The 22465-nt window shown below is 38.0% G+C and overlaps 3 protein-coding genes across 5 annotated transcripts; all 3 read left to right on the top strand.

Moving 5' to 3' along the window:
- Positions 1–481: 481 nt before the first annotated feature.
- pigs (phosphatidylinositol glycan anchor biosynthesis, class S) lies at positions 482–9545 on the top strand. The gene is made up of 12 exons (XM_028466688.1): positions 482–522; positions 2919–3058; positions 3181–3292; positions 3367–3456; positions 3546–3637; positions 4662–4902; positions 4978–5120; positions 6407–6521; positions 6600–6745; positions 7623–7723; positions 7802–8012; positions 8951–9545. The coding sequence occupies exons 1-12, from the start codon at positions 504–506 to the stop codon at positions 9227–9229; spliced, it is 1689 nt and encodes a 562-aa protein (XP_028322489.1). The 5' UTR covers positions 482–503; the 3' UTR covers positions 9230–9545.
- Positions 9546–12164: 2619 nt separating this feature from the next.
- Positions 12165–16719, top strand: srsf1b (serine and arginine rich splicing factor 1b). 3 transcript variants are annotated; one of them, XR_003675496.1, is made up of 6 exons: positions 12165–12268; positions 12428–12633; positions 14287–14486; positions 14561–14733; positions 15278–16027; positions 16300–16718. XR_003675496.1 is itself a non-coding variant. In XM_028466664.1 (5 exons), the coding sequence occupies exons 2-5, from the start codon at positions 12440–12442 to the stop codon at positions 15464–15466; spliced, it is 756 nt and encodes a 251-aa protein (XP_028322465.1). In that variant the 5' UTR covers positions 12165–12268; positions 12428–12439; the 3' UTR covers positions 15467–16719. The 3 variants fall into 3 exon arrangements, 1 of the variants encoding a protein (XP_028322465.1); XM_028466664.1 differs by having other exon boundaries at positions 15278–16719; XR_003675497.1 differs by having other exon boundaries at positions 12176–12633.
- Positions 16720–19749: 3030 nt separating this feature from the next.
- On the top strand, positions 19750–22020 carry dynll2b (dynein, light chain, LC8-type 2b). The gene is made up of 3 exons (XM_028466666.1): positions 19750–19872; positions 21496–21640; positions 21724–22020. Exons 2-3 carry the CDS (start codon positions 21509–21511, stop codon positions 21859–21861), a joined length of 270 nt encoding a protein of 89 aa, XP_028322467.1. The 5' UTR covers positions 19750–19872; positions 21496–21508; the 3' UTR covers positions 21862–22020.
- Positions 22021–22465: the final 445 nt, after the last annotated feature.

Raw genomic sequence — 22465 nt, 5'->3', positions numbered from 1 at the left:
CACTTTTTTGACATTTTGCTGTAATTATGTAGGTTTTTTTTAGTTATATCGTGCGCATTATTTTGGCCTCTATAACCACTTTTTACATTGAAACTCTTGGGGGATTTGTTTCGAGATCGATGGCCGCTTGTGGGCCCCCGGGCCACCAGTTTCAAACAGCTGACCTGTATTGTCTCACTGGTCCACTGTTGCAGGAAGCAAAATGACCACTAGGCGTGCTATTGGTCAGTATTCTTCTCAATGTAGGTGGGTTTGATTTTTTGCAGCGCGTACACCATCATACAAAAGCAACGTATTTGTTTACTTACTTCTATAACTATAAACCTAATTAATTCCTACATCATATCAGTAGCACTATTGAGATTTAGAATGTAAAGTAAATAACATATTTGTTTTAAACCTGCAACACTAGTTGCTACTAGCTTTACCGCCAATGAGCGGAAGTCACGTGATGCGCGACAGCGTTTGTGTTAGAAACGAGCGCACCCAATTCATTGACAGAAATGGCTGTCACGGAAGTGGGTGAGTACTTTCACCACTTAACAAGATTATTGTCTTATTTGAAGCGTTGTCAGTACAATGCTTCATTAAAGTGTTAATATTGTGTTTAATAAGTGGTGGGACGCCGGCATCTTTCAGTTGTTGTGCTGCTTGTGGACTCGAGGCTTAATGCTAATAGTAATAGCTTAATGCACAGATGCTTTCAATCCCATTATGGGATGTTGGTTTTATATAATTGTTTATTTATTGTTGTTCTATAAGTAACCACACTTTAGAGGGGTTTTAAAAAGACTAAATTTGATTTTTTTGGAAAATGCACGACACCATTAGTTCTCATAAAGTCATTTCTAAACCTTGTTAGCCAGATAGATCCTAATGATTTATACACCATATTTTTACAGCAGGTATTAACAAAAAAAAAAAAAACATTACTGCATTAAACATAATGTTGATCAGCTTTGCTTTAATTTGTGTAGTATTGTTAAAGTTAAGTGTGTTTCTTTACCTCTGAAATACTGAGATCTACAAACAATCTGTAGCCTGTAAACCTGCTAGTATAATGTATAAAGGCAAGTGTCACATTAAGAAAAATAAAAACATTTTTTTGGATGTTAGATTTCGTCCCCTTTTTATATTCAGACCTAATTTCAACATCTTCGATTTAGGAAAATTTGATACCTGGCGTGAAATGTTGATAAACTATTTAAATATTTTGCAGTTTTTCTTTTGTGTCGAATTTAATTATTTGAATTAGAAATGCTTTTACAAATCTATTCTGTTTTTTGTTGGTTTTTTTTTTTTTTGTCAATTTATTTTATTTAAAACAGGCTTGTCAAACTCAAGGCCCACGGGAGGATTTTGTGCATATTTTTGTAAATTAAGTTAAAACAAAAACATTATGTAAACCACCAAATATTTTAGTTCCAAATATGTCATTTCCTCCAAATTAAAAAAAAGATAATGACACTAGAGGACTTGTCATTTCTTTTTCCTCACAGTTTAATCATTTCTGGCATCTCTTATCGCAATTTTTTTTTTGCAGAACTCTCCAAAAAAAAAAAAAAAATTCACTGCAATTTCACCAAAAGAATACCTTACATTTCTTTTAAAAAATTGGGACTTATGAAGTGTATGATCCTGGAGTTACTAATATCTGTGACTTCCTGTTTTATTCCTTGGTTATTCTAAGCAATAATTCAAACTTGAGTATAACAAGTTTGGCTGAACTACGTGGAACGTCTCCTCGCAGAATAGCACGTACAGTGTTCCTGAGAATTCAGTCAAATGACTCGGTTTCTCCGCGTAAAAAAAGGTCTCAGAGAGGCTCTTGATTTCCGCTCAGAACATCCATGTCAGATTACAGCCAGATTCAACGAGTATTAACCGAGGAGTAGTCATTTGAAAAATGGGGGCCCCCTGGCGCACCCCTGGTACATACAAAGTAATGGGCCCTATTCATATATTGGTATGTGTCAATGATTCGGTACCACCAATTGTCGCAATATTTGACTCACAAATAAATGAGAAAACAAATTTAATGAAAATTACCAAAAAAAGGCCCCTTATCGAATTGTGCGTGGCATAATTGAAATCTACGTTGAATTGCCTTTGAAAAGATATATCACACGACTATGTTCCCATACATTTGGTATCTACCGGAAAGTGGGGGTGGGCCCCCGGACCCCATTTAAAAAATAAAATAGCTCTGAGTTTCTCTTCATATTAAGTATTCATACCAAACTGCATTCCGAGCTAACGGAGCAGTAGTCTTTTGAAAAATGAAAAATACAAAAATGTATATATTGGTATGTGCCAATGATTTCGTACCACCAACCGTCGTAATATTTGGGTCGCATTTAAATGAGAAATCAACTTTAGTTGTTTTTTCTTTTGGGGCCCCAAATCAAAAATCGGGCTCCGAGCATTGATGCAAACACATCCATAGATTATACCAACCAAACTTCAGCCCGATCTGTTCATGAATAACAGAGAAGTAGCGATTTTAACTATTGTACACAACAACAACAACAAGAACAACAACAACAAAGTCGGTGGCGTTTTGAGTCCGGTAGCTCGGCCTAAAAATATGGACATTTCCTTTTAAACCCCCAAAAATCTGTTTTTTCTCTGCTCTAATCTGCTTGAGGATAAACAACATTTGTTGTTGCTGATCTTTGCACAGTATCTGAACATTTTTGGAAATCTGTCCTTTTATTTTTATCCTATATATATTTAAAAATCTTTCTACTGTTAGTTTAACTTTGACTAAGTCATATATGGCCCCCATACTTGTGCTAGATTGCACCTGAGAACATATGATATATTGCAACTGGAGATACTATTTGGAATGATGGTGGGAATGGAACGTAATCAGTACGATGCAGAATGTTTTCTCCTTTATTATTTGTTTTCTTCAGAGCGTAGAAGAGGCAAACTCGCTGCTCTGTCTATAGCAGCGATGGTGATCCTTGTAGGCGTCCCGCTGTGGTGGAAAACCACTCAAACGTATCGTGCCTGGCTGCCTGTTGCTCAGATCAATGAACTGGCTAAACTGCAGGTTTGTTTGCCTTCTTTCTATTTTATCATTATATGATTATTAAATAAATGCAACAATTTAAAACATTTCTTTCACTTATTATTATTATTATTTATTTATTTATTTATTTATTTTTTTAATAGTTGCAGCTGAGTGCCGATGTGGAGGTTGTGTTTGCTCGTGGAACAGCAACACCTGAGCAGCAGAAGAAGGTCCCAGTGACACAGACGCAGGATGAAGACCATGCAGTCGATGGTGATTAGTGAAGTTTTTATATGAAAGAGAGTCTGTGAGGCTTCATTTCTCTCTGTGTATTTTCATGGTTATAGAGGACACCACTCTGAGGTACAGGCATGAAACCAGGTACCGCACGGCTACGGTTATGGAGGAGGACGCACTGAAGCAGCCCACAGCTGCAGGTCAGTTGTTGTTGGTAAAACTCTCTGCCCTGATAAGCTTTGATGGAAATAACTCAAATGTGCTGAATTGTTTGTTTCTCTTTTTTTAGAGGCAGATTTGTCTCTGCATCGGCTCAGTGAGAGTCCCTGTGGTTCTTTGGTTATTTATGTGATCCCAGAGTCTTCTTCACTGCTGCCTGAGGTTAGAACCAATTGAACTGCAACATGTTTTGAACTCTACAGGGGTTCTCGCCAGCACAGTGATGTCAACCCCTACGGCAGATATAGGCAACTGGTGGCCACATGCGGCCCTTGGTCTAATTTATGCGGTCCCCAAAGTAAATGTACAAAATGACCGATAAATACACAAAGCAAGAGCAAGAATACATTAAAAAATACAAAAAATTACAACATTTCAGGAAAATACAGTAAAAGACCAGATAAAAACAGAAAATACTCTAAGAACACACGAAACTACTACAAAAATGAACAAAACGACAACAGTAACACGCAAAATAACTCCGAAGAATATACAAAATTACAGAAAATGACAACAAAATTAAACAAAAACGCAAGGAAAACACAAAAAATGACACACAGTACTAACATACAAGCCAAACGACAATAGAAATACACAAAAAATACTCCAAAAAACATATATTTTACACAGAAATGCACAAAATGCCCCACAACAAGCAAGACAACCACAGATATACACAGAATGACAGAAAAACAGACAAAACTACTATTAAAAACTCTTTCCTCGCTAATGCTCAGATCGTTCATTATTCTAAATGCTAACATTAATGTTGATCATGTGGCCCTTGGATCAAACAAACATTATTTTGGCCCTGCTGTGATAAAAGTTGCCTACCTCTGTCCTACGGTGTGTTTCATCCAGCGTAGGGGCTTCTGTGTTGATCATAATAATTGTTGCACACTTGGACACAAAAGGGACTTCTAGGCGTACCTGTGTTGTTTAAACTCTCTTTTTAATCTGCATTACCGGGAAACACATACTGCAGCCGCACCGTCTATTTACTACAGGCGATTTGCTCGGATGCCCCCGTCTTTACCTGAGGACCCCTGCAGCTTTAACTCTATCTAAATCTTTCTGTATCTTTAGATTGGCTGTTCTTGTTATACACTGTTGTATTTTGTTTTGGGGAAAAAGAGGAAAGCACAGCCGTGACCAGGATTCCTAATCTTCCTTGTGTGTTTTCCAGAACGTGAATGTTTACATTGGTCAGCGACGGACAGCACTGCTGCGCATTGGAGCCCAGATGAAAGTCGGCAAGACTCTAAAGCAGCTGCTGGCACATCTGGAGCCTCGGGTCAAGCAAATACTGCAGGTGATGTCGTTCAGCCACAATGACATCACAGCTGCTCTCAGCGATAGAGTCCGATTCAGCCCTGACAACAAGGAAAGCATCGCTGACAGTATGAGAGCCTTTAAATCCAGCCCAGGTTTGTTTGGTTCCTACAGTGATGGTGTGTAGCTAAACTTTGTCAGACATTCATATGTTTTTTGTTGTTTGAAAGGTTATGAGATAACGTTCAGTCTGTTGAACCCCGACCCAAAGTCTCATCGTCTGCACTGGGACATAGAAGGAGCCGTTCAGACCTACATTCAACCCCTGCTCACTAAACTGTCCCCGGTGGCAAACTTCAGCCTGGACTCTCAGGTACACGCTGTGTGATGAACACACACAGCTTCTGATCAGGGTTGGGATCAATTACGATTGTAATTGTGTATTTGATAATTACTTACAAAATTGACATAATTGTAATTGGAAAATCTGCTACTGTTGTAATCATATTTGAATTGTAATTGAGTTCAGATATTTGACTTTGTAATTGTACGTTGGTATGGAAATTCTATAGAAACTTTCAATAACAATTTAATTTAACGCAAAACTGGGGAACCATCTTACAGTTCTAGGACTTACACATACGTAGTTATAGCTCGGGTAGGCGATTTTCTCCAGATACACTTTTTTAGTTTTTGGTTGAAATTGTCTTTATGTCCTGACAGAAATTAAGATCTTAGTGCTCTGAAAAAGGAACGAAGAAAATCCATCAACTGTAGCAGCTGTAAATCTGTAATAACTTCGACCAATGGGAAAACCCTTTTTTTAACCAAGCACGTCTTCCTGTCTCCCTGCTCGTTCTCGACCCCTCACATACACGCGCGTCACCGCTGGTCACGTTTTTTAACATATATAATGGTTAAGTTTCTACACAATACAAGTGATGAGCTGAGCTCCTATTCTGCAGCAGCTGTGCACACGCATGTGAGTGAGACGGAGCACAGAGGGGAGGGGCGAGGGGGGTAAAGGCGGAGCCATCAGGGAAGCTACATTCAAAATCATGCTAGCTTTTGAAAATTGCCTACACTACCTTTAACAATAAATAAAATATGTTTAATATAAATTTTTCACACTACATGTCAGTATTCTTCAGGATCATTTTACCATTAAAAAAATTTAAATCTCGGGGTATACTGAGAGAAAAAAGGCTCAGACACCCACATCAAAAATATTAATACCAATGTTTGCATGGATACGGAAGCCTAACAACGTAACCAAGAGAATAAAAAGAAATTGGATGAATGATAATTGTTTTAGTTTATTTCACAGATGATTTAAGACGCGTCAAAACTGACCCGTTATTATTAGAGAAGCTAACACAAAGCTAACGTGAGTAAGGTTACGTTTTATGTGGTTTTGTATTTCAGGCTCAGTAATTGTGTGATTAATGGAATTTGAACGTAATAAATTGAGAGCGTAATTGTAATTGACTTTCAGGGGAAAAATAATCATTGGAATTGGAAAAAATGCTGGTCACTGCCTTAATCATAATTGAGTTTTAATTGAACATTGATAACTGAAAATGTAATTGTAATTGAAAAATGTAATTGACCCCAACCCTGCTTCTGATTGCTGATATCTGACATATGTGTTACGCATAGATTCTCTACTACGCCATGCTGGGTGTCAATCCACGCTACGACAGCAGCCGCAGCGCCTACATACTCAACGCTGACAGCCTGGCTCACGTCATCAACCCTGTGGAGGCCAGACTTGGTAACAGATATTTTTATTTTTTACTAAACTGTTAAAAACTGACAGTCTTTGATAGGTTTTTTTCCATCTGATTTCCAGGCTCTAACGCAGCTTCTTCCAACCCAGTGTTGAATTTTCTTCTGTACGTCCCTGATGCTCATCACTCACCTCTTTATATCCACGACCACAAGAAACGGGAGGTGCAGACCAATGCTTTTCACTCTCCTCGGTGGGGAGGAATCATGGTAGGAGGAAGTCGTACTCGTTAGCGCTAGCATCCAGGGTTGGGCTCAATTACATTTTTTAACCCAAATATGATTACGTTTCCAAATAAATTACAATTGTTTTCCTCCCTGAAAGTCAATTACAATTGTGTTCTTAAGTTCAAATTTAATTAATCACAATTACTGAGCCTTTAATAAAACTTAACCTTCCTCTTGTGTTAGCTTTCTGTTAGCATCTCTTATGGTAACGGGTCAGTTTTGACCTATGTCTTAAATCAGCTGTAAAATACACTAACAATATTATCTCACTTGCAATTTGTATATAATACATTTTCTTTGTAATTCATTAGTCAGCAAAGATCAATCACAGAGATGGGCAACCTTCATCACATTGGGGGGCAACAAAAATGTTATTAATACAGGAAAGAACAATGGGCTTTTGTGGTTTCCAATGTTTTTCTTGTATATAGTCATTTTTTGCATTTTTTTGTTGTGTATTTATTTAGTTTTTGTAAGTTTGTTGTCATTTCATATATCTTTTCTCTGATTGTGTGTGTTTTGTTTTGTGTATTTTTGCCGTCATTTTGTATTAATTTTTCTCTAAATTAGTATGTTTTTGTTGTTTTATGTGCATTTTTAATATTTTCTTATTGTCCTTTTTTTTTACTGTCATTTTGTCTGTCTGATCGATCATATTTCTGTAAGGAGCCTATTGGTGATATGAAAGCTGCAGCTTAGTTCTCTTGGTGTCTGGTGTGCTATAGTATCTGGCGCTCCAGTCTCCTGCAGACTTTTTTAACCACAATAATCTGGTTTAGGTGATAGTTTGCTATTTCAATACATTTCTTTTTAGAACTTTTTTGCTCTTTTAGAACTGATTTCTATTTCTCCTCCCCAGGTTTACAATGTGAATGGTTTTTATCAGACAGGCACAAACTTTCCAGTTGACGTTAATATCAACATGGCTAAAGTCATGGGAGTTTTCCTGGCCCAGCTTCGGTAAGACGAGTTTTAACCCTAACAGCGCTTCCTTTTTCCAGTGAACATGAGCTAACGTCTCCTTCTGTGTCATGTTAGACTGCTGCTAGGTGTGCAGTCGACAGCCCCTCCCAGCAGCTTCCAGGTGGCCCCCTGTGGCAGCTCGGGCCTCGCCGATTGGGAGCTGGACCGACTCATGTGGAGCCGTAGCGTGGAAAACGTTGCCACGGCAACCACCACCATCACCTCACTGGCACAGCTGCTGGACCAGATCGGCAACATTGTTATCAATGACAACATTGCCCAACAGGTGAACTGCACATGCAGAGTCAGAGCCTGTGTAATGCAGATTTTTTCAACCTTGGGGTCGTGACCCCCTGCGGGGTCACCTGGAATTGAAATGGGGCCGCTTGAAATGTCTAGTGATTAATAAATAACTGATTGAAAAGAGCAGCAGCTCACAATTCTAAACTGTATTATGTATTTTTGCTTTGTCAAAATGCAGTATAAAGTAAAGGAATAAATATGAAAAAAAGTAAATTAAATTAATTAATGGAGCTAAATAGATGAAATTCAATATAGTATAAAACTGTCTGAGCTGGTGTACTGTCACTTTGTACACTAATACCAGCTACTCTGTATTTGTTACATAGTAAAACATACATGATCAAAAATTAATTCTACAAAATAAAATCTTTGGGATTGCCAGAAATTTGTGATCAAAATGGCAGAGGTGAAAGTAACGGATTACAAGTACTCACGTTACTGTAATAGAGTTGCTTTTATGGATACTTTTACTTTTTTGAGTATATTTTGAAATTAGTAATTTTACTTGTACTTGTTTTAAAAGAATTAAAGTCATTTGTTACATTTCTACACCCAATCGTTACTGAGTGTTTTTTTTTTTTTTTTTTTCTCTAAATGATCAACTGACATTGTGAAACTAAAAAAAATTAAATGACCAGACAATAATCAAATGCATCATATCATAGCCAACCAAGAATATAATAGAATAGACCTTTATTGATCCCCCAGAGCGGGAAATTTTAATTGAATAAAAATTAAATCAGATTAAACATAATGCACCGCCCCAAAACAGCTTTGAATGCTGTTATTTTTTCAGTTTTATAGTTGGTAAATGTAGCTATACTTAGATCCTGAGAATTTTTTTCTGCTGCACAATGGGTTCACGATCCAAAAAAGCTTGGGGACCACTGCTATAACGTGTTTAACGTCTCCTCTCTTCAGGTGTCCAGTGCCGTCACGTCGCTACAGCTCGCCGTGGCCGAGCTGGAGGTAGGAAACCTTGGCTTCGCCCTCCAGTACAGTAAGGAAGCCATCTTGGCCTCGGAGAAGGCCTTCTTCGACCCTTCGCTGCTGCATCTTCTTTATTTCCCCGACGACCAGAAGTTTGCCATCTACATCCCCCTGTTCCTGCCCATGTGCGTTCCTATTCTGCTCTCACTGCTGAAAATAGTGTCTGAGGTCAGACAGAGACGCAGAGAAAAGCAGGCCAAAAAGGACTAATGGGGGGAAGACAGAGGATGTCCTTGAGATGTAGATAGAGATGACGAAGAAGAAGAATTATTGTTATCTTGAAGTTTGAGGCCTATAAGTGTGTTGTGTATTCATTTTATTGGGTTTCATCTCAGGATTCTTGCCTGATTTTTGGATTTTATTGAATGGCTGCTACGATTGTTTGACACTGTGCATTTACACTCCTGGAACAATGTAAATCTGTGCAACTTTATATTTGAATGTCACTTTTTTTAAGTTATTAAACAATTGAGGTAAAACCACCTTCAGTTTGTGGTTTAAAAAAAAAACTTATAACAAATTCAAATTGTATCTTTAATTTGTCTTATTTGGTCATCACACTCTTCATTTCGACGTGTTTGTATCTCTAGAATTCCCGCAGTCATTTTTGGTGATATTTAATCTTGTGCAGCGTTCATACAATATAAATTTGCAAAAATGTAGGTAAATCAATGGCACAGTTTGGAACTGTTAAAGGAAAACCACAATGTCAGCAGTAACAGTGATCCATCACATTCATGCAGAGTGAGCAAGGCTCTGCTAAATAAACAATTAGTCACAGAATAAACAGCTGCTGCCCTGTAAATAAATTCTGATGAACAAAGTATGAGGTCAAATTTCACCATAAAAACATCATTGTGTATTCACATAAAAGGGGAGGAGATTGCAGCGTCTGATCAATCAATGGAGAACCTGGCAGAGTGACCGTCTTTACAATGGAGGAACAGCTTATGATCTTAAACAAATATAATGAATTTAAATCCATGATGACAGCGAAGAGCAACACTGTTAGTGCAAAGCACCAGGAGGTGGAGCTTTTATACTCACTCAGATCTGATCCACTTCATAACTTGGTCCCGACCAGGTTAGGTGTTGTTTAAGTTTAAAATTATCAATAATTGAAATCCATAATTCAGACCAAAAACACACTGTTGTTACAGAAAAGGCAGGAATGAAAGAACCCAGGCAGGAAACTGCTGACAGTGATAATGCGTAAAAACGTGAGATTTTTTACGATGTTAATCCATTGGATTATAAACAGACAGCACTCAGTTTCACACACGTTTTTCTATTCAAGTAGAACTATTTATCACACACACACTGGGATGAGGGCACATTGTTCCACAGTCGGTAGTATGTTCCTGCTGCTGCAGTCAGCCTCACTTTAGCGTGTTAATTTATTAATGAATTAATGACGTCACCCGTCCGCGCATACAAAGACACAGGCTTCATCAGCTGACTGTAGATCAGTCCATCAGATATAAATCTATATCTTTCCTAAAGGATGTCATTGGTAAATGAAAGGATTGCGTCGATGTCTAAATATTCTCTCCTGTCAGCTATCACATTAGATCCACAGTGACGTGCTCACACATCACCTTTTATTGGACAGCTCATTTTCTAAGAGAACTGATTGGTCAGGAGGCGGGACTTTAGCACTCGCTAAGATCCTGGCCAGGACAGAACCTACCCCCGACCAGGTTAGTTGTTCAGCCTAAGTTACCATGATGATTTAGCTCCGTAAGATGTTAGCGAGCTTCGTAGTCCAGCACACACTGATATATCCTGTAAATTAGCGCGATGAGAGGTAATTCCGCTTCTTAACATAGGTCCAAAAGGCCTATAGTATTTAAGTTAGTGTAAATGTTAACCCTTGGGCCAGGGGTTCTCAACCGTTTTGGACCCTGGGGCCTCGTACAGGAGAGAATGTTTTTTCAAATTCGTCCTCAAAAACCCATCTATGATGTTAAACTATGGAATAAACTAGGTGAGTACATCAACATTAAAACGATTTAAAAGCAACCATAAACAAACTTTTTTGACCAGCTAATTTTTGCCATTGGAATTACTTATTCTTTAAACAGTTCAATTTAGAGCTGGGGGGAAAAAAATCGATTTATCGAATTTGTAGATAAAAACGATTTTTATTTAGCAAATTCGAGTTTAAAAAAAAAAAAACAATAATTATATATATATATATATATATATATATATATATATTTATATATATATTTTTTTTTTTTTTTTTTTTTTTTTTTTTTTTTTTTTTTTTTTTTCCCCCACTACTGTTTTTTCTGACTTTTTTTGCATTTCGTCCACGATGTGAGCCAGCCCCCTCTTTGTTTACATGTGTTTACCCTTTGAGCATGTTTAATTTTTGATTCACACTATGCTGAGATGCTAAAGGAACATTAACATTTTTTTCAATTGTAATCTTATATGTTATAAAATATGTAGCTATTTGATTTCTTAATCAGAAAATTTAAGCTACTGTGAAGGTTCTGTTGCACTTTTGCTTAAACCTGGGTTAAAGCTTGAAATTTTTGAATGACAGAGCTTCATTTACTTTTATTTTAGGGATTGTTCTTTGCATTTTACCTCTTGAGTACAATCACAGCAATAAAGTTGCACTTTTGACAATATATCTGATGTCTGCAGTCATTTTAAGTGTAGTGAAAAAATAAAAGAAAAAATCGAAAATCGAATCAAAACTTTAAATTTTCTTTAAAAATCTGAGATTTTTTTTTTTTTTAGGCAAAATCACCCAGCCCTAGTTCAACCTAAAAATGTTACATTTTCGTAATAGAAATGAACTTAAAGGGTACCAGCGCTAGTACTGTATAATATATTACCAAGAAAGTTAATATGTGCACATTTATTTGGAGAAAAAAAAGACTTAAAATTAGTGGTTAGCACGATTTTGTAGCCATTGAGAGAGCAGTGTGTTACAGTCCAGTATCCTTATACTGTACTACAAATGTAAAGTGTGTTGTTAATTATTATCAATAATGACCGTGATTGGGATTATTTTTATTGTTGGATACAACGATAAGGTGAAAAGTGTTAGATAAGATTTAATCAGAGCCGTTTTAACGAATGGAACAGTTCGTGTACCCTATCCGTTTGGCAGGGGGCGCTGTAGGCGGCTTAGTCCGGGCCTTTGCGTCACGTGACTGAAGAAGAAAACGGGCATTCTTTTCTTCGTTTGCACGTTTCCAGTCTTTCATTTGGTCGTCGACATTTATCCAGGTGCTTGTTCCACTCGGGCGTTGTTATCACACGGCGGGGAATGTTTTTAAACCACATTCTTTAAACCACTTTCTGTGTTCGTTCAGCGCTAACGCGTGTGTGGTTTCCCCGTCGATTGTGAAACGCTAGTGCTAACGGCTAACGCTAATTCTTCTTCAGGTTTGCGCCATCATGTCCGCACCAGGGATGGTTCGAGGGCCGGCGGGGAGCAACGATTGTCGGATATACGTGGGGAATCTTCCGCCTGATATCCGCTCAAAGGACGTGGAAGATTTGTTTTACAAATACGGATCCATTCGGGACATCGACCTGAAGAACCGCAGAGGAGGACCACCGTTCGCCTTTGTGCAGTTCGAGGACCCGAGGTAAGCTGCGGCGGACGGCCACTAAACGAGCTGTTTGTATTAAAAACTCACAGCAAACTCTACGCTTTACAAAACTACTCGGTAACATTCTCTAAATCATGTTTTTTATTGAAGTTTGAAGCGTGTATCCCGACTTTTCTTGTATTTTATTAGTATATTTTTTTTAGATAATGGAGAGGTTGAAAGTGTAAATCATGAAATATGGAATTTCTATCAAAGCGTTGCCGTTTGCAAATAACACATACTGGTTAGTCTGGGTCTCAACACTGGCTCTTATTTTGAAAAATAATCTTAAAAAGTGTGCATACTGAGTGAACGCAGTTTCCGAGTGCGCATGCGCTACAATGCTAAACGCTCACAAACGAGAGCACGTTTTCTTACTTTATCAACAAAAGACAAAGTGCTTCAAATAGTAATTAGAATTAACTATAGAAAACTACTATTTATTTGTATATACGCAAATTGGGTTCTCTGCTTTTCCAAAAACGGATCCATAAAAAGAAACAAACCTCGTTTTCATTAGCATTGGCCTGCTATTGCTGTTAAAATACTATTAGCTTTTTTAAAGCCGTGGTTCCTAACCCTTTTTGGGATCGACGACACATTTCCGGCAAAGTATAGAATACAGTAGTTTAATATTTATTGTGTGATATCTTAATTTGAAAAAAGAACAATACATTTTATATATATATATATATAAAATTAAATTAAAAAAATAAATAAAATTAAACCAATGTTTTTCCACCTTGGGGCCGTGACCATGTGGGGTCGCCTGAAATGTCTAGTAACTGATCGAAGAAAAAAAAAATATATATATAATATTTCTAATTAAGACACAATTCAAACTGTATTCTATAATTTCACTTATAAAAGAATAAAAAAAAAATAACACATTAAATAAAATGTAGTATATAAATATCTGAGCTGGTGTATCTTTTCACTTTGTACACTAATCCTAGCTACTCTGTATTTGTTACATATTTAAACAAACATGATCAAAAATCAAATATAAAAAAATCTTTGGGGTTGCCAGAAATTTGTGATCAAAATGGGTTCATGATCCAAAAAAGCTTGGGAACTACTGTACTAGACCCTTCAGGTGGTTTCATTTTAATTCCAGGTGACCCCACATGGGGTCATGACCTTAATTTTGTAAAACATTGCTTTAAAGAGCATTCATTGGCAGGCATATCACAATCTTGTTTTTAAATAAACTGATTCTTCCTTAACTGTTGTCTCTCCATGGTTGGTGCTAAAACCTCCAGTAAGGCTGACCTGAACCTGAATCTCTGTGCAGACAATCCTTCGTGCACATCCTCGTATCTTCCAATGTTAACTCACTCAGTGCCATTGACGCGAAAACTCGTCAATTGCGTTTTATCACGGAGATTACTAGAATACACCCTGGCGGAGGTCCCTCATCAATATTTAAGCAGTAATGTAGTAACCGACTGGTGACCTGATAGCAAAATAATAGGTGACATGTAGGTGGTAGCAGCGCACCTTTGGATGAGATCACCCGTGATGGGCAGAGTTTGGCTTGCATTGAAGGGGGTAGAAATTCTGAAAATGGCTGGCACTGAATGAGTTAGAATAAAACATGTTGGTTCATCTGAATTGTATTAAATATGTTGCACCCGCTAAATTCCACAGAGATGCAGATGATGCCGTTTATGGGCGTGACGGTTATGACTATGATGGCTACCGCCTGCGTGTTGAGTTCCCTCGAAGTGGGCGTGGAGGAGGAGGAGGAGGTGGTGGCGGCGGTGGTGGTGGTGCTGGAGGAGCAGGACCTCCAAGGGGACGCTATGGGCCACCATCTCGTCGCTCAGAGAACAGAGTGGTTGTGTCAGGTGAGGGACATGTTTACCTGTATTTTTCTATACAAAGTATAGAACTTGACAGGACTGGTTTTGGTTTTTTGCAGGTCTTCCTGCCAGTGGGAGCTGGCAGGATCTAAAGGATCACATGCGCGAAGCAGGTGATGTATGTTATGCCGATGTTTACCGTGATGGCACTGGAGTGGTGGAGTTTGTGCGCAAGGAAGACATGAACTACGCTGTCCGTAAATTGGACAACACCAAGTTTCGTTCACACGAGGTATGTAAATGATTCCCACGTCCTGTGGCTTAACTCTGGACATGAAAACTGACGGGAAATAGGAACACGAAGGCTCAGTGTATTTGGACTATGCTTATTAGGTCTGCACAGAATGGATTTTTCAGTTTGCTGGACAAACAATATTCATCAACAGTTTTGTTACTTCAGAGTGCAAATACAGAATATTGAAGAGTAACTAAACCCTGATGTTTTCATTTAAAAAATGTCATATTATGGGCGGGGCTCCTAAGGCAGTTAAGACACTCCCAGTGTACTCTATTAAATCTCAAAACAATCTATGCCAGTGGTTCTCAACCTTTTTTGGGTTCATTACCCCATTTTGATATCTCATGTTTCTGGTGAACCCAGGGACATTTTTTTTTTTGTGAATTAGTTTTTGATCATGTTTAAAAATGTAGTGACATATTGTAGGTTTTTACAGCAATAGAACCCGATTATTTCTGTTATCACTCGAATAAACATTGTCCTATTGATCAGCTATTACAAAGCAGAAGATGCTAATTGTGTGTGTGCATGTGTTTAGGGTGAGACGGCTTACATCCGAGTGAAGACTGACGGACCGCGCAGCCCCAGCTATGGCCGCTCTCGATCCCGCTCGAGGTCTCGCAGCAGAAGCCGAAGCAAGAGTGGCTCTCGCAGCTACTCGCCACGCCGCAACAGAGCCTCGCCCCGTTACTCCCCCCGCCACTCCCGGTCCCGCTCCCGCTCCTAGACGCACCCGGGCCTCACGGAAAGGCCGCGGCGTGCCTCAGCTGTAGTGGAGATGCCCATGAGGGATTTAGAAATGTACAGTCGCCCCCTGCCCAGCCCCAACCCCTGAGCATCATCTCATGTCATCATTAAGTCACTGTTGTCCTGTTATGATTATGATGTGCGCTTCCTTTCCTCTCCGACTGTTTGTTACTTTTTAATAATTTTTGTTTCCCTTTTTTTTCGTTGACCAAATGATCTTTCCACTCAACCCCGAATCTCTCACTCCGCTTTTCATTTTTCTTCACCTAAAAGAAGAAAAAATCTTTCCATGCTCCATCTGTATCCTCATCTTCCTACTTTTCTGCCATTAATTTCCCCCTAAATGCTGTGTGCTTTGTTCCATTCGTGATAGTTTATGATTTTTAAATTTTTACTTCTATCACTATTACATATATACTGCTGTCCTTTGACCTTCTTGTGTTTCTCTGTAGAGTTCAGTGGAACAAAATAGGATGGGAACAGAGGAAACAGTTCATGTTAGGATAAACAGGAGGAGGAGGAGTCAATAATGGCACCAATGGTATGATGGCTGTGCCTTGTCATCTGTGAAATCTGCTTTTTGAGGCTTTTTATTTCTTATTTAATTTTCATTTTGGACAAATAGTGCCCAAGTTGAGCACAAAAGATCTTTTAAGTATCCAAAGTAACTATAAAGCTTTATCAAATGTAAACTTCCTAGCTTTGGTTCTTTTCTTTTTGTTTCCCCTTAAAACTTAAATTTTTTCCAAGTATTTTGTGAAGGTGTGATTCTAACTCGCCTCCTTCTTCTTTGGTTCTGCTGGTATCCTGAAGGTTTGGACTGGGATCAATGTCTCCCCAACCTGGAGCCGGATCAGGATTCAGGATCAGTTCAGGATTAGGATTGTAGGCAACAGGATACATGGAGCACGATCCCCGGCCCACGTCCACATAACTCTCATCAGAAAGGAAATTTAATTGGCCTTTAAATACATTTATTTTTTTTCACCTCAAAGACGTTAATCACTGACAGCACAGTGGCAAAATGTTAAAATTTTCCAAAACATTTATTTGAAGTAGCCTTTAAAGAAGAGCAAAGCATGGATCAAATCCAGGAGGCGGGCTGGGAGGTGCAGGATGGATCCACACGCGTGAGGAGAGCGGTAAATAGTGGGCAAACTTTAACAGCGGTGAGGGATGGGGGTGGGAGGGGTCTGGGAGGAAACGAAGGGAGCGAGACCATGATGTGGTTTGTATCTTTTTTTTTTTTTTGTTTTTGTTTGTTTTGAATCTTTTCTTTCAAAAGTGATTCATTTCTGGATTTTCATACAAACCTGAGTAGTTCAAAAGCTTTATTCTCTTTTAATAAAAGGTTTAAGACCATGTTCTTGACTCCTGTGCTTCCTTATAACTGTCTAGTGTTATTTTCTTATCCTCTGACAACGTGCTAGTTTTGAAACTAAGGCTGGGACACGTGAAAGTGATCAGTTGATGCTTTCCTTAGACAATAACTCCTCAAAGCAATCAAATAACCACCTGTGGTTTGTCATTGTTTTCTGCTGTTTTGGGAGTCATTTTTTGGTATTTCGTTGGGCTTCGCTCTAACCAGAAAGACTGTAAAACTCACCCCACTACAGAATTCTATTTTACCCTTACTATCTACTCGTAACAGGTTTTTTGTTTTTTAGGGAGAAGTGCCAAGAACAAAACTAAAGTATACAGTAATATCACTTATACACTGATGCTTGAAATAGAGTGGGGAGCAGTCAAACTTATTTAACCCCACCTCAATCTAGCAGAGAATTAATATAAACAAAATAGCTGTTTCCTATTCAATTTTCTCAAAAATACCTCTAAAGAAGCGGTATTATAGTTACCACCAATGGTAATGTGAATACCACAAAGGTAAGTAATACTGGGGACTTGGTACCAACAATGGTCATATCACATGGGTAAGTAACATCTAATCCAGTGGTTCTTAAACGTTAATGGCTCAAGTACCCCTATTTCTCTTATTTCTGAATCCAAGTACCCCCTTTGTCCGACAACATTTTACCCGGAATACTATGAAAATACAACTATAGACTAGAGCATAATGAACGACTGATAACACACAATCTCACTTAAATAGGTGGAATTAAACAGTATTTAGAGATTTATTTCTATGGTTTTTATCATTTCTGGTAATAGCCCATCTGGTGTGGGGACCAAGAATTACCCCAGTATTTTTAGTTCCTGTTCTAATCAAGATCATTTTCATCATCAATATTATGATTATCACTTTTAAATTAAAATATACATTATTAAACCCTAGGGCTGGGCGATACATCAATATTCAAGAAATAGAGTTTTCTATTTTGGAGATTTTGAAAATTACAATATTGCCTATGTCGAAAATGTATACATTTTTTTATAGCTTAATTTGTATCAAAATACTTGTTTTAGGAGTCACTGCTTTCACTACTTCTCAGAACAACATTAAAACACAGTTAGATGGATTGCTAAGTGCGTCCTAACCCAGACCTTGCCCTAAACAAGCCACACTACAGAATTCACTCACACGTGCTGTCCCTTAGAGGAGAAAAAGCCAAAAGTGGCACATATTGTGCAGCTGTTTGTTATTAAATGTATCTGTGTGACATTTTGCATCAGCAAATTTATCCTAGAAATAGTGTTTATGGTCAGACTTGATTTTAATCAAAATTGAGTCAAGCGCCTTTAGAGTGATACGTTTCCGTATTAATAGACACTTCCTACAAGGAAAACTCTAACTTTGTATTGTGACCAGATATTTGTAAAGACATTTGAAACGGTGAATTCTTTGACATTTAGTTCGAGCCCCAGACTATTCCACACTAAGAGAAGAGAAAAACTTCTCTTCTCTTAGTTCTGTGTTCACAGCGCTTAGAAGTCTTTCAAAGCTTTCGTGGCTATAGAAAATATTTGTGTCGTCAGCAAACTACACATTTAACCAACTGAGAAACACTAAACACATCATTAATATACAAGTTAAATAATTTAGGGCCCAATACTGACCCTTGGGGGACACCACAAGCAATGTCAAGACATTTGGACATATACTGTACTCTGTTGCTCAAATTATTTTTAGGCCATTTCCCAGCCACTCCTCGTATTTCATAACTCTCCAATTTCCTGAGTATTATATCATGATTGATAGTGTCAAAAGCTTTTTTTTTTTTTTAGAACAATAAGGATTCCTATTGCATGTGTTTTTTATTTTTTATTTATTAATGAATGCTTTTGATATTACTTCTGTAGCACCAATTATGGACATAGAGGTTGATCAATTGGATCTGAAAACATATTGGCCTTCATTAATTAGATTGTGCTTTTGTATGAAATTTTCAAACCTTTTCTCAAAAACTTTTTCAAGGATTTTCGAAAAATTGGGGAAGAAGTTAAATGGGTCTGTAGTTTGTGAAATTATTCCTATTTCCATTTTTGAACAGTGATATGACGACCTTTGCATATTTAAATTTTTCTTGGAACACAGTTGTTTTAAGTGACAGGTTACAGATATGTGTTAGAGGTGTTAAAATACTAATTCGTTGTTTTATTGGAACCATATCAATTGAGTGACAGTCTGTACAGACCTTTTTTTGGGATTTTTGGACAATATTCAATATTTCACACTCACTAACAGAGTGTTAGTGCTACTGCATTGTAAAGTAACAATTAATAATTCCGTTTTAGCTATATCAGCCCCTCCAAATACACAAGTGCAAAAAAAAGTGAGAATATTTGCCAATATTAATTAAAAAGAACTCCCAATGTTTCCAAAATCCTGCAGATTTCCACAAATTGCTCCACCAAATTACATAAAAATGGTCACGAAATAAAATAAATTTAAACCAAAGATTCTCCGGAAACTAATATTTGTCACTGAGTGCTTAAAAATCGTTGGTTCCAACTTCCTTACATACTTTGCATCCTTTATGCGTATAAATGCAACAATTGGGCACATTATTGTCGAAATTTCTTGTTTTTCACCTGATAAAATCACATATTTGACTCTGAACTAAAATTAGTTTTACACCAGCTCGGTTCAATAGCTGGAGTAGCAGCAAAAGCATCCCATTTTGAATTATTATTATTATTTTGAATCCATTGATTAACTGTGTACATGGTAACACACCATAAAATAACCGATTTTATCGATCACTTATGGAGGCTGTGTGTCGTGGTGCATTGTGGGTGGATATAAGACGCAGCCACATCCTCTAGTAGTAGACGCACGTTGGAGGACGCACCGGAGCCAATCGCGTGACGGATAGGATGTAGAGGGCGGGGCCTGGGTGAGCACGTTTTCTTCCTTAATAAAGCCAACGCTAAAAAGCTGCCGGTAGACCTGCTCAACTTCATTAAACAGAAGCAGCTTTGAAAACGGTAAGTTATCAACATTCATGTCAGCATGATGACCAATGTGAGCATTAATACAGGGAAAAAAAAGAAAAGAAAAACTAGAATTTTGTGTATATTTTTTGTAATCGTGTGATTTAGGAATAATTCTGTGTATTTGTTGTCTTTTTCTCTTTCTATTCACCTCTGCCAAGGAGGTATTATGTGTGCCAATGGCGTATAAGGATGTTCACTGCATGATATTTTATAAAATGGGCATCATCGAGCAAAGGCTTGCATGAATATTATGAGGGAACTATAAATATTTTGATACGTTATATCTAAAATGGGGTGGAAAATAAATTAGTTATTTTAAAGGTTATAAAAACAAAACACTCATCAAAGTGAGCGCATATATACTAATTCAACTAAAAGAAATGTAGTTGGACAGAATATTTAGGCACCGCATCATTGACCTGGATATTCACCGGCATCTGTTTGTCAGTTTGCAGGATTATGTCAAAAGTACTTTGCAAATGTAGACAACATTTACCCATAAATAGGCCTTACGCCTTGGAAGATTGTTAAATTTCGGAGGAATTTTACTCAATTTCTTCTGTTTTTTGTGAAAATTAGACCATGTGGCCCCCAGGCTTCCAGTTGTCTGCGTTAGATGCTTGGAGCAGGCTTCTTTGTATGCAAGAGTTAAAGCTGCGGTATGTAGAACCATGAGGTGCTCCCCCTCCCCTCCTGAACCAACCTCACCGGTCTTCTTGTGCACACGTACACTGTGGAACTTTTTGAGACTTTTTTCTCCAGAGGCTAGTAACAAATGTAGGGACTTTATCTTGTGTTTTTAGAGTTTTCTGATGTTTTAGCGACATGAAAGCGTGTATCACACGCTGCTGTGAGGACAGTAAGAGGCTCAGAGCTGCTCCTCACACACAAGCAGCTGAGTCCAGCTGATCAGAGCAGACACTCTGTCCACACTGCAAATGAATTGGGTCCCTTCTTTTCACCTTAGATAATTTTTAATAAGCTATTAATCCCATCTGTTATCACTTTTTCTCTGACTTGAGGCGGACTGCGCTGGCTGAAAGCGGATCATGTGCAGTCCTCTGCATACCGAGTAGGAACCTCCGCTGTCTGCCATTCCTCCTGAACATGTTTGTGCCTTTATTCTGTTACTTCTCCACCTTGGTCTTCCTTTTTGCTCTTGATTTGCTGTGTAACCGCTGTTCCAAAAGCCGCATTAGAGACTTCTGCTGGAAGACATGCCATTGGACTGTCCCTACTCTCAGATCTGGAACGCGCATTGACTTTTGACGAGCAGTCAATAGTAATGCTTAAAACAGCTCATGGAATTGCCCTGTTGGTAGAAATATCTACCAGTATCACGCTCATTTACAGGGCCAGGAGAAGAAGAGATTCACGTCCACTCAGAACACTTTGGAGTACATTATGCAATACAATTAAATGAGATGATTATGGATTTTTTATCAAATAAAACAAAACAAGCTTAGAAATTGCAGCTTTAACACCACTATATAAAATGTAGTGGTAAGTAATGTATTTAATCTGCATCCTGTTATTCTTGCACCCTTACTGACGACACTCACTCTTTAATCTTTTCTTTGTGGCTTTATATGTGAACATTTCCTCCTCGTGCAGTCAGAACGCCAATATGTCGGACAAGAAGGCCGTAATCAAGAACGCAGACATGTCTGATGAAATGCAGCAGGATGCGGTGGACTGTGCCATGAAGGCCATGGAAAAGTACAACGTGGAGAAGGACATCGCTGCCTTTGTCAAGAAGGTTTGGTCGCGGTCACTGTTTGAGTGGAAAATTAAATAATTTGCATTGCACCCCATTTTAGATTTTTGACTTATCTCTTGCAGGAGTTTGATAAGAAGTACAACCCCACGTGGCACTGCATTGTCGGCAGAAACTTTGGCAGCTATGTGACGCACGAGACCAAGCATTTCATCTACTTTTATTTGGGTCAAGTTGCAATTCTACTGTTTAAGTCGGGTTGAAATCAGCTCACATTTTGTGTGCAACACTGTACATTTACTCTCAGCAGACATGTCTACCTCATTTTACCAATTACGTCACCTTTTTTGTGAATGCAACGCTACTGGTTATGCTAAATCAGTCATCCGACACCAATACTCGAGCACATCTAATGATTTCCGTATGAGCCACAGATTGCAGAAATGTATGTTCTTCGACAATGGCTCAGAGATTAATACTTTGTTGTCAGTATGTTGTCATAACTAATTTATTTTTGCATTAAAATTGGCAACAGAGCATGGTTTGTCAATATTGTCTTTTTTTTTTTTTTTACTTCTGTCCTGTTGCTTACACTCATCAGTTATAAGTTAGGATTGAACATTTCTCCTGACACTTAAGCTGTAAATAAATGAAAAAAATAATACTGTTTATTTTAGTGTGGTATTGTTATTTTGTACCGTATTTTATTATAAATAATTCTGACATTGATATGGTCTATTAATGTTTGCTTCAATGCTTCCTGCTTCACATAAAAATGGATGCAAATGTGTTTTTCCTTTAACGAAATGGTAAACAAAGACTTTAATGTGCAATTCAATCTTAAAAACAATTTCATTCATATACGTA

This window comes from Gouania willdenowi, chromosome 14, assembly GCF_900634775.1.
Source record: "Gouania willdenowi chromosome 14, fGouWil2.1, whole genome shotgun sequence".
Classification (NCBI taxonomy): Eukaryota; Metazoa; Chordata; class Actinopteri; order Blenniiformes; family Gobiesocidae; genus Gouania; species Gouania willdenowi.
Note: the sequence above shows the minus strand (reverse complement) of the source record. Positions and strands in the feature narration are given on the sequence as shown.

Bases quoted from the DNA above. Each gene is read 5' to 3' on its own strand.
- srsf1b (XM_028466664.1), top strand. From the start codon at position 12,440: ATGTCCGCACCAGGGATGGTTCGAGGGCCGGCGGGGAGCAACGATTGT. The intron at 12,634-14,286 runs GTAAGCTGCGGC...TAAATTCCACAG, and splicing joins GTGCAGTTCGAGGACCCGAG to AGATGCAGATGATGCCGTTT. The intron at 14,734-15,277 runs GTATGTAAATGA...GCATGTGTTTAG, and splicing joins CCAAGTTTCGTTCACACGAG to GGTGAGACGGCTTACATCCG.
- dynll2b (XM_028466666.1), top strand. From the start codon at position 21,509: ATGTCGGACAAGAAGGCCGTAATCAAGAACGCAGACATGTCTGATGAA. The intron at 21,641-21,723 runs GTTTGGTCGCGG...TATCTCTTGCAG, and splicing joins TCGCTGCCTTTGTCAAGAAG to GAGTTTGATAAGAAGTACAA.
- pigs (XM_028466688.1), top strand. The intron at 3,293-3,366 runs GTGATTAGTGAA...TCATGGTTATAG, and splicing joins TGAAGACCATGCAGTCGATG to AGGACACCACTCTGAGGTAC. The intron at 8,013-8,950 runs GTGAACTGCACA...TCCTCTCTTCAG, and splicing joins ATGACAACATTGCCCAACAG to GTGTCCAGTGCCGTCACGTC.